This window comes from Vipera berus (genome assembly GCF_964194415.1).
Source record: "Vipera berus genome assembly, chromosome: 1".
Lineage (NCBI taxonomy): Eukaryota > Metazoa > Chordata > Lepidosauria > Squamata > Viperidae > Vipera > Vipera berus.
Genome location: NC_138202.1, coordinates 84,320,720 through 84,333,004, shown reverse-complemented (window position 1 = coordinate 84,333,004; position 12,285 = coordinate 84,320,720). Strand labels below are relative to the sequence as shown.

At 38.3% G+C, this 12,285-nt stretch overlaps 1 protein-coding gene across 1 annotated transcript in view; it reads left to right on the top strand.

The window, feature by feature from the left end:
• The first annotated feature begins 824 nt into the window (after positions 1–824).
• Positions 825–12,285, top strand: part of LDLRAD3 (low density lipoprotein receptor class A domain containing 3) — a 161,244-nt gene continuing 149,783 nt past the window's right edge. The window contains exon 1 of the mRNA XM_081314467.1: positions 825–875. Within this exon, the coding sequence (XP_081170593.1) occupies positions 842–875 (34 nt within the window). The 5' untranslated portion in view covers positions 825–841. The remainder of the gene's footprint in view (positions 876–12,285) is intronic.

The following is a 12,285-nucleotide window of genomic DNA, read 5'->3' as shown; positions in this document are numbered from 1 at the left end:
AGAAGTATATATCGGAGGTGGTGACCCTTTGAGAGCTGTATGCAACGAAATTTCATTTTGATGTATGCCGATTGGTGTACATTCAAAGTGACAATAAAGTTATCATCATCGTCTACCCAGAATTTTTGTTCTTTTATTTACTTAACAGCATCCATCAACAATGCAAAGGCCACTAAATGACTCAGAAAACAAAAAAAAAAACCTACATCAGAACAATTAGAAATCTCTCAACAAGGAGAAAAGAAGCAAAACAGTTGGCTAAAACGACTCAAGGCAGATGCCCATACTTCCAACTAAGTCACAGGAAGGCAGAGAGAGCCCTTTGAACGTTAGAAAAGTGAGATTAGTTTTGACAGCGGGGAGCCAACCGTTCCGTCAATCTGTCCGGGATGTTTTAATGGGGATTGAAGCACTTAATAAATAATAGGCGGGTGCAGTTATACCGGCTGCGCTCCAGCGGACCTGCTTTCCAGTCAGAGCGAAGGGGCTCCGAGGAGGCGTGAGCCGTCACCACGGCTCCTGCCCTCAGGCAAGGCGGGAGCAGACCGGGCTCCGGGATGTCGCGAGGGCGGTGCAATGGCCATTTGGTTTGCCAAGAAGCGCTCGGGCGGGTGCCCGCCTGGGAGCGAAAGCGAAGAGGCAGGCGGCAGGCTGGGCGTGAGGGGTCCGGCTGGCTGTAAGGGAGCCTCCCCCTGACCCTCCTCCTTCTCCTCCTCCTCCTCCTCTACCACCACCACTACAGCAGCCTGGGCCTGGGCCGGGCTCGGGCCGAGAGGCGGAGGCTCTCGGGAGAGCCCCCCCCTCCCCAAAGTTTGCAGAGCGGCTGTTGGCGCTGGCGGCAATGTGGCTGCTGTGGCTGTTCCTGGGCTCGGCGGGTGAGTGGGAGCTGACGGAAGGGAGCCGGAAGGCGGGCGCGGACAGCTGCCTGCTCCAGTGGGGAAGAGGCACGGTCTGAGGGGCGAGCCAGGGGGATGCTGGGGGAAGGGAAGCCTTGGGCAGCGGGATGGAGCCTTTTTGACGCTGGGGCTGGCTGCCTCACGCCGCCTCTCCTCCTTCCCGCCCCCTTCCCGCTTTGTAGTGCTCTTAGACCGAGGGCGGGAAGTAAAAAAAAATACCCCAAGTTGGCTGCCTTTGTAAGACGAAGAGTGCGTTTTGTTTCTCCTTGCGGCAGAGGGGGGGGGGCGGGGAAGGCGGGTTGGGGTCGCCTAGGTCAGGGGTCGGCAACCTCGGCTCTTTTATGACTCGTGGACTTCAACTCCCAGAATTCCTGAGCCAGCTATGCTGGCTCAGGAATTCTGGGAGTTGAAGTCCACGAGTCATAAAAGAGCCGAGGTTGCCGACCCCTGGCCTAGGTAAACCTGGGCAACGCCAACGCTGAGTTGGGCCGGTTGCGTCGCAGGAGGGCTTACATGGCGCTGCAGCTGGCTTGGTGTGTGTGCGCGCGGGGAAAAGTAGCCAGGCCAGGTTGGACAGAGCGGAGGGCAGCCTCTGGCCTTCGCCTTCCCCCTCCCCTCCCCTCCCCTCCCCTCCCCTTGGCCGGGAGATCCTGTTGAAATGTTATTATTAGATCCTTCTTAGAGGAGCGGACAATGTCTGGCTTTTTGGATAGGTCAGTTTGTTTTGACAAGCCCCAAGTCCCACCCTAAAAAGAAAGTGTGAAACTCTTGCCTAGTAGAAACGTAGTAATAGCAACGTAAATAAAAGCTAGCCGAAAGCTTTCTCTTCCCCCTCTCCCTTTGAAGCATTCCAAACCCATCAGAAGTGCCGTTATTTAGTTTTACTTATTTATTAAATTTACATGCAACCCCTATCGCCTGTTAAGGCCAGTCTGGGACATTTGTCCTAACTCTCACCCCCACCCCCCAACCCTGCGCAACGCTTAAATTAAATCCTAGTGGCCTTAAGTTGGCAGTCCTGTATTGTTTTAGTGAAAAACTCATGCTGCCCTAAGCAGCTCTGACTTTTAAGGACTATCAGTTGTTGTTTTTTTAGTGTTTGTGAGGCTGTGGACATCTCTCTTTGCCTGGTTGATAATTACTCTGATTTCTGTAGCAGTGTATATAGTCTTTTTGGCCTTGAAAAGACAGGTCACAGTTGATTTGATTTCTGAAAAAGTTTGGATGGTTCTGCATTTTGAGTTTTTTTTAACTTGCGTCTAACAATAGCAGAAATAAATCTGCGAAGATGACTTCATCTGATTCCTAGCCCTTAGTTGCACATTGTAAAAGTTGCATTTTCCTCTGCATCTTGACACCTTTTGCCTTGAATACAATCTGATGTACTTCATTGACCATTCTGTTAGTGGTGCAGTCAGGGATCACCCTGGCACAATTGGCTACTTTAATCTGGTGTGAACATGTCCCATGCCCTCCAGTCTCTGAAACATCATCTGAGTTTCCCCCTCCCCCCAAATCAAGGTCTCCCCAAGTTCCCACCAGATCTCTGAGTTGATCCACATCTGAGGGACCTGGATAAACCTGAACAGCATGTGACTGCACAGTACCAGTCTTTGTAACATTCTATACACCTGCAGGTTGTTTTAGGCTACTTTTGAACATGAAGGTACAAAATAGGTACAAAATATTTTATTTTCATTAAACTTACTTAGATTTTTTAAAGCTTTTCAGGTGCAATAATGTTATACTTTGTTGTGTTCTTTTAGATAACACTAAATTATTTTTAAGTAACTTTTTAACTGATGATTACAACCTGTTATTGCTTGAGTGGAAACAAAAAGCTGACAAACATTTTAATTCAAAGAATATTTAAGCTTTAAAACTGGCCTATCAGAAAAGCCAGAAATTGTCCACTCCTCTAAGAAGTTTAAAACATTGCCTTTCATAGAATACTGAGCATTTCCCTGTTGTGTGTGAATATCACCATGTTGTCTATTGATCTTTTCTTGTCTTGGGCTGTGAGGATAACCTTGAGAAATGGGAGGAAGAGCTGCAGTCAGGGTCTGATAAATGAAATCTCAATCCAAACCAGAAATGTAATCTGAGGATTAACCCTCCCTGCTCCTCTGGGATGTAAAGGCAGGACAAGAGAGAAGTGATTTCAAATTTGTAAAATCCTGTTATTGCAGCCTTATAATAAATCTAGCATTAGTATTCATGATTTTGATTTCCTTGTGTGGAATGTCTTAAAGAGTTCACATCTATGCAAATGGTCTTTATTTTATGCTTTTCCATTTTTTTAATAACAAATTTTATTGGTTTTCCAGTTTTACATTTAAGTATTTAGAAAGCAGCGTGGTGATTAGGTAGTCAATAGTTCAATAACAAAATCTTTAGTACATATCTCAGGTTAAATCATCAAAAATTCCTTCTCTATTTCCCTTAACATTTGCAATATCATATTTAAGCTAGTAGATTTCTAATTATAACATGCTCAGGTAAAACATTTATCAATATAATTTTACTTATACATATACATGTCCTGTTTTTGAGTTTTACCTAATTTTCAATTACAGTAGACCAATTTAACCTTTAATATCCATAATATCCAGTGGTTAGAATGCAGTACTACAGGCTACGTCTGCTGACTGCAGTTTGGCAGTTCAATTCTCACCGGCTCAAGGTTGACTCTCAGCCCTCCATCCTTCCGAAGTCGGTAAAATGAGGACCCAGATTGTTGGGGGCAATATGCTGACTCTGTAAACTGCTTAGAGAGGGCTGTAAAGGACTGTGAAGCAGGGCTTCTGGTTTGTGATCATGTCGCTGGCGGACATGGGGGGGCAATCGCTCTCTCCACCTTTTGGTTTTTCTCCCGCCGGGGGACCCTGAAAAGGGTCAGAAATCACCCTGGAGGGGTGACGAGCGTGAAGAGGACCCCCCGATTGATTGCAGAAGGGTGGCAGCCCTTCTGTTTGATCTGGGGCAGCTCTTCAAACTGACGGGGAAAAGATCGGCCATTAACATGGCCCATCACTAAGCTGCTACCAGCCGAAGCCAAAATTACAACCAAGCACATCGAAAGCACTGCGGAGGAATTGGGTGAGATCCTACCTTCTTTGTACCTCAATTATTTTCCTTGAAATTTCTTCCGCCCCACCTTTTAAAATGGCGTCGCCTGACTACCTAGGAGAAATAAAGCCTTGAAAAGCCTTGAAAAGAACAACTAAGTAATTGGATTTGCATTTTATTGACATTTGGGGATCCATTTTTTGTATATAGCTGTTGTTGTATCAACTATCACTGCAGTAAACCTTACATCAGGGGTCTTCACACTTGGTCCTTTTATGACTTGTGGACTTCAGCTCCCAGACTTCCTCAGCCAGCGTGCCTAGCTGAGGAATTCGGGGAGTTGAAGTCCACAAGTCATAAAAGGGCCAAATTTGAAGACCCCTGCCTTACATGATATTGATTATGTTTCTTAAGTTTACTTCAAAGATATATTTTCAGAGTAATTAAGTAATAACTTAATGTTCTTAAAGTTTATTTCTCTGATGCAATATGATATCATTACTGTGTCCGCTGATTTCTACAATAATAATTATAGATCAAGTTATAGATCAAAATATCTTCGATGGATCTCATGTTACAGCTATCAGCCACTTTCAATTAACCACTCAGTTTTTGAGTAGGTTACTGGTTGCCATTGTCTAGGAAAGAGATATATGCTTTACTTTGTTTAGGTTTTGATAATATAATGAGTCCAGAATTGCAAAGGCTATGCTTCCCCCCACCCCCCATTTCCTGTAGTTCCCTGGAGCTCTCCAAAATCTTTATATGTTTGAAGGATCTTTTGGAAAAATTGGGAAGTGGTTGCACTGTATCAACTGCTTCAAGCTGTCATCAGTTCTTAATTGGAAGGTAGGCCAGCTCAGCATGGCCAGTTCATAAACCAGGAACTTGTATGTTTAAGTGAATCAAAGTTCTTCTATCCCTTGTTTAGGTCTGGAACTAGGGTTGTGTGATGTGAAGTGCCTGGACGTACATCTATGCGCATAGAGTGTATGGAGGCACAACTGTAAAACAACTTTGCATTTTCCAAGAAACGCAAAGCTTCTTTTGCATTCTGCCTCCTAGAAAAGATGTGTTGGTGCTATATGTGTGTCCCCATGAGCTCTGAAGTTTATTTTGCTCTTTTGAATCTGAAGCACTGCACATTTCTGCCAGAAACAAGCTGTAATGACTTAATGTAGTTATGATCAAAAGCAACGAAGGAAGCCGCAGAATGTGAGATTGTATTAAAGTATGCTTTCTGCCATGATGATGTTTCTTTAAGCATCATTAAGTTTGTTTTTCCATCAGGAAGAATAATTTTTTGATAGTATTGAACACAACTCTTCAACCTTATTGAAAATACGTCTCATTTATTTTATCACCTACTAAGCTAACTGCTTATCACTTGCTGCCGAACAGTTACCAAGATAAATTTTTGAAATTAAAAGAAAATGAAGTAAAACATAAATAAGTAAAAAACATCTTCAAAATTCCTTTCTGCTAACTGAACAGGGAGCAATATTAAAAATAATAATTTTGTTTTAAAACCTCTCTGGAACATATGGCATAGATCTTCATTCTTCATAGATCTCTTTTAGCAATTCTAGATTAAAGGTCTATCAGCAAAGCAGTGACCTAATACATTAACATTAAAGCTGATTAAATACATTACATTAAGGAGGGTCTATTATTGAGATAAATAATTTTGTAGCTTTTCTAAAATGGTTACTAATCATCATGGTTTTTATTCTGTTTCATCCCAACATTTATTATTAATTGGTAACAGCTATACGCTGAATAAAATTACATAGAGAATTCAAAATCAGGCAAGCAATAAACTCTTTTTACTTATTTTTTTAAACTTGAATATAAAAACCAGGAAACAATGATGAAAAGAAAAGTGAAGCCATTGTTTGTGGTTTTGCCAAAAACCAGAGAAGTAAATGCTGATTTCCAGCAAAACCATGGTAAATCACAGTCACATGACTGCAAGATGCTTCAAATGACTGTAAATGTGAGCGGGATACTTAGCACACAAAATGTGATCATATGACCATCGGAGGGGATCACCATCAATACTTTGAAACCTAGTTGTAAGTACCTCTTAGGAAGTCCACTAGACCTCTGAATAATTGCTAAGCAACCTGTATTAAGTCAAAGACTACTTGAATATCATTAAAATAGTCGAATTTTTTTATCTTCATCTAAATCTATCGTTTTCTTTTTATATGCTACTAACTTTTCTTAAGAAGCTTATTGGAGGGAACTAATGAGTTGCAAAGAAACATTCCTTAAAATTTCAGATCACAAGATCTCGAAGCGAAGTTTATTTCTTTCATTAATGGTTTTAGCTTTTTTTCTTTTGAAATTCCTTCTACTTGAATTTATCAACAGAATTTTGTCTGTATTGTGTGCATGCTATATTATTAGTAGAGCCTTTTGTTTTGTTTACTAGCTCCTCTGTTGGATTGGTTTCGTTCTTGATACTGCCTTATTCATAGATTTCATTTTAAGACTTTGGCATATTAGCAGTTGACAGCAAGGAATAATTTGCAACTAACAACTAAAATAATATCAAATGAATTCTAGTTTATTTCACAATATTTAAACTAATATTTTAAATCTTATAAATTACAATTTATTGTTTTGATTAAGCCGGAGCCCTGGTGGTGCAGTGGTTAGAATGCAGTATTGCAGGCTAAGTCTGTCCACAGGCTGAAGTTCAATCCTGAAGGAGCTCAAGGTTGACTCAGCCTTCCATCCTTCTGAGATTGGTAGAATGAAGACCCAGATTGTTGGGGAAATATGCAAATAATACTGATATTGTAAACCACCCAGAGAGTGCTGTAAAGTACTATGGAGTGGTATATAAGTCTAATTGCTATTGCTAAGATAAGTTGATGCAAATGAAAATACAGCCTTTTATGTTAGAGTTGGCATTTACTTAATTAGTACTGAAGAATTTTCATTTTTAATATGCTGTGGGAGACTTTTTAAACCTAAATTATAGCAATATTTTATGTTATTTCCTCAGAATCAGTCTCTGTGCTATCTCATTCTTGCTTCCTTTCTTGAGAATTAGTCTTGCTGGATCAGGTCAAGGCCCACTTAGCCAGCATTTCATCTCATAAGATGGTCCATCAGATAAGTCAAGAAAGCCCATAACAACTAATCAAAGCAGCTCTCCACTCCCGTTGTTGCTCCCACCCACCTATTATATATAGACTCCATGTCTACCTCCCCTGTCTGGAGGAAGCACACAGTCATTAAAATAGTAGCCACCAATAGACATGTTATCTACAAATTTCTTTACAGTAGTTCCTTTTTGAGCCAATCTAAATTAGCAAGCAACATCTCATCTTCTGGGAACATATTGATTACAGATTGGATAGAGAAATACTTTTTCATGCTAGTTTTAAATGTCTTACTGCTCAGTTTCATGAAATGACTTGAATCATCAACTTCCTCGATGACTATTCTTGCCAGGGGCATGACATCCAGTGGATTCGAAATGTGTTAATTAATTGGCTAATTGGCCTCATTGGAAAACTCCTATTAAGTGTTCTGTAACTTGATGCCATAAAGACAAATCGTAGTATCCCTACCAGCATTGTCAAAATTAGAGAGTTGCATTATTATTACTAAAAGTTACATAGCGTCTCTGGCCATCGTAAATGGTTGTGTTAGGTGCTTCCTTGCAGTCACATGATCACATGTCATTCAGGTCCAGTTTGCAGCCAGTTATAGTTCTGCAGTCACGTGATCATGATTTGTGATGTTTTGAGTCATTTTCTGGCAAAAAAATCCATTCATTTGATTGGTTTTGCTTAAAGGCTCATGTTTGCTTAACAACCACAGTGTTCATTTAACAACCAGGGCATTCACTTAATGACCAGTGCAAAAAAGGCCAGAAAATTATTTCTGCTCATGTAGATGTCTCAAATTAACTACTTAAACTGTATTTCCAGTTCCAATTATGGTTGTAAGTTGAGGATCACCTATCAATATATAAATAATATTGTCAAATAAACAGTTAACACTTATGGTTGGTAAAGATATGAAAAAATAAAAACGATGTTTCAGAGCTGTCTAGTTAATCAAATGCTAATAATTTCTTGGCAGGATCTTACCTGTCAAAATCAATAATCTGTTTATTGGTATCCTGACAAAATATCTTTCTAAACTTCTACTTCTTGTATAATTATTCTGATAATCTTGGAATTCTGTGTACCATAATAATTAAACTGGTACTGAAGAGATCCATGAATAAATCCTCACTTGATGGTGGGACTTGTTGAGAGACCAGGCTAATTATTAGCCAAACCAACTTCATAGGTTAGTGTTCAAAGGATCAGAAAGATGGGCCAATGTGTGCTCCCTTGAGCTATTTAGAGGAAAAATATGATATACATATAGTAACTAAGATTTAGAAAAGTTGGCATAGCTAATATTTTTCCAAATACTTGTCAACAGTAGGAGTTTCACTGAAAAACAGTATAATCTAAATGTTTTTGGAAATATCTGTTACAGATCCCACGGTTGTGTTTATGTTGTAGAAATTGAAGAAAGAAACCAAGGAAATCTGTTTGAAATCCAATTATTTATATTGTTTATACACATTTTTGGCAGCAAGCAAGTGAACTCTCAAACTGTGTTTTGGAAGATTGTAAATAAATGCTGTGCTAGCATATTCCAATTACCGTACTTATGACATTCATAAGGTAATTTGTAACAGCCTCCTTAATAAACGTATGTTTACTTCCATGCCTGGGTCAGGAAATTATGATATGAGCAATCTCTTCAAAAACAAGAATTAGAATCCATACGTTCTCTCTTATTTTGATGACTTCTGTTACGTTATAGTTTGTTATATTTTTTGTAGAATCTATATTTCCCCAAAAAATATATCACAAATGCATAAAATCCAGAATACTGTGAATGATAATAATCAAGAAAACAAAATGACGCAATCGTTCATTAAAAATAATAAAACTGGATAAAATAGTAGCAACTATTTTATTAGTAGCAGTTCCATTACATTACACTGTACAGACAAAAACTCAATAGAAGAGAACTAAATTAATTAAGGTTAATTTAGAGAAGACCAATCTAAACTCGGGGTACTCACCAGAAAGGTCCCCTACTAGATACCTTCCCTACACTGCACGTGTAGAGAAATCTGCAGTACATCTTTTTGAATTACAAGTACGAGGTGAACAGACTCAGTCCATAATAAGCTATCCTAGAAGAAACTAAGATAGAAATGATCAGATGCGTGTTTCAATTAAATACCTTCAGAAATACACATTTTTTTCTAGGCATTTTGTAAACAGAATTTTCCGTAATAATCTGCAGTGACTTAACATTAAAATACAAGTCAACAGGAAATTTTCTAATGTGATGCCTGCCAGTTGTCTTTCTTTGTCTCCTTATTTTTTTCTCCAAAAGAATAGCTGGGGGTAAAGGTGGACAGCTGTAGAAATTTTGAGGTCACCTTTTCATGTACTTACATTTCTTGTATGCTAGCCAGATTTTATTGCTTTAGGATTGGTGACTGGTAATCCAGTTGGAAAAGGCTTGATGCTCTCCCCCCCACCCCACCCCGCCTTTGTTTGCCTATATTTTGATTCATAAATCCGTTTGAAGAAGTGCTGTTAAAATATAGTAGTTCACAATCCTCCAACCTTTTTTTTTGGCATTGCGGTAATGTAGTTTTTTTCTCTTTTGAATTGCTTCATCTGTTGTTATTGGATATTGTCTTCAATAAACAATCACTGCAATGTATCTTACTGTTGTGTTTGTGTGTGTATGTGTGTGTGTAGTGGGGAGGAGTGAGTCATCTTCAGTTTCTTGTATGTACCTCCTACTTGGTGGAGTAAGGGCAAAGTATGTTGGCTTGTCAAGCAGTCTGTAGGTTAGCAGTGCTAGTTTGCATGCTGGCTTTTGTGCTTAGGGCATTCTACCCCGAATATGCCCATTCTTACTGGTGGTCTGTGATTGCTAACAGAGAACGCTGCAAAAGGCAAAAGTGCAATTAAGCACCTGCGCCTTCTGAATCTTACTAAAAAAATGGTAGATGATAGCCTCTACTGATTAAAAACCCTGATGAAAGACAGAAGTCACCCATTTGTTTGAGGCCATGGGTTATGGAAGATTGCAACTTGGAATATAAGAAGAATAAATGGCAGAGTCTGAATTAATGTATGAAATTAATTTTAAAAAATGTGCCTGTAAGAGAAAGGAACAATGTATAGATTTAAATGAAAGTGACCTGTTCCTATGGAGTGATGGATATACACATGGAAGTGAAGATTTATGCTTCCATATTTCCATTATTGAAAATATGGAATAGTGTCATCAGGGATGAGGTAGTAGTTGCATGTTATTCAGTGAATTGTGATAAATGGCGACGAGATGAGTGGTATATAAATTAAATGAAGGAAGAACAAGAGAAGAATTGTAAGGAAAATAAGCAGTATTCTGCATGAATGCAGACTAGAAAAAATGATTATATTGGATGACATGAATGAATTGTTAATGAGATAAGAATGTAGAGACAAGAATAAGTGATTGGTTGATCCAGAATGAATGTGGATGGTGACTGGGTGGAAAGGAGAAAAATATATATGATAATTATTACTGCAAAAAATAAGAGTGAGTGAAATATATAATGTGTATAGCGAGAAAATAATCATTGCAAAGAATAAAGTCAAAAAGAGCAAAGAGCATGAAGTTTGAAAGAGAGAGATAAAAGCTGAACGATGATGATGGAAATAAAACATGAACATTGTAAAGGGCTAAACGGAATCTAAATGGCATTAAAAATAAAAGCAACATAATGATTTGAGATAAAAGTATATCAGAAATGTGTGTAGGAATGATAGTGATATGAAAAATGGAATTGAAACAGATGATAAAAATGTTAATGTCCAAGAAAAAAAATAGTAAAATAAGTCATAAATGCTGTGAATGTTGAAAAATATTGAAGCTGCAGATGGAGATTATATTACTGAAGAAATATTAAAGTATCTATGTGATTTGCCTATGGATACTCTGTGTGACTTGTTTAATGATTACATGAAGACACCATCTGTGCTTGATAATCAGAAAGAGACTGTTATTATCACTAAGAAATATATGAATGTGTCAAAGTTTTTGCTCATTTTTTTATTTAGATAAATATATGATTTGACATGAACTTGGAAATTTTTTGCATGGAATGAAGTTAGAGTGGGTTGCCAAATGAGATAAGAGAGCTATATGTTGGAAGTAGAGTATGCATGTGCATGAATTGAATGTTAACAACATGCAAATAATATAAATTATGTCAATTATCCATTCTGCTTTGGAAACACCAGACTTTCTTGATTGTTTGGAGTGAAGTCTGAAGTAAAACTTCCTCTCTTATATCCAAATTCCATAGAAAGAAGATACAGAAGTTTTACTATACAAGGACTGCTTGTTAGAGTTGGAGGTGTGTCCATTGGGAATGTGAAAATGTAAATACTTTTTGTATTCCTGTTTAGGAGCCTGTATAATTTGCAGCAGATGCTTGACGAGGTATATGATGCAATGAAGAGTATAACTCTAAAAATTAATGTAACAAAGACCAATGAAAAATAAACTTAAGAATTACAAGTCACCTAAAAATAATGAAAAGCCAGATCATGTAGATGAATTAAGCTAGAATGCTTAATAAAAATTAGGAATTATGAAATGGATGGAGACATTTTAAGGTGCAACTGCTAACAGTAGGTAATACATAGTCTGTTCTGGAGAAATTAATGCTTGTGAAAAGTAGCAGAAATCGCTATCATAGGTATGCTTCTGCCCACTTGGTCATATTGTGGTGACATTATTTATATTGGGAAACACCAAAGTAAATTGAATGCAGCGGAAATGACATTATCAATGTGTTTGATGAAAAAAGAGGAGATGATTTCAAGAGATGGATAGCAAACAGATATGAACTAATACAAAAAATGAGTGACCAATATATTTAATTAATTGGTGGTACAGAAAGAATGGTTGACAATTGAATGAAAGAACATGTGAAAGAGTGGGTAAAGGAGAAAAAGGAATACCAATACAGTTGTGAGTGGGTAGAGGTGATGAGAACTTCAGAAAGAAAGAGTAATTTGAAGATCACAAGGCAGCTTATGAAGCAACGTACTGTATGAAGTGGAAGGAAGGATAATGTAGAGGATTATGAAGTTAGCAAACAGTGTTGGTGTCAACTAAATTTAATTATGTATATTTATTTCATGTTTTTAATTTCTTTGCTTCCTATTCCTTTCTCCCTTTGTGTACTTTACATAATGTAGCTAGCTGTAAAATA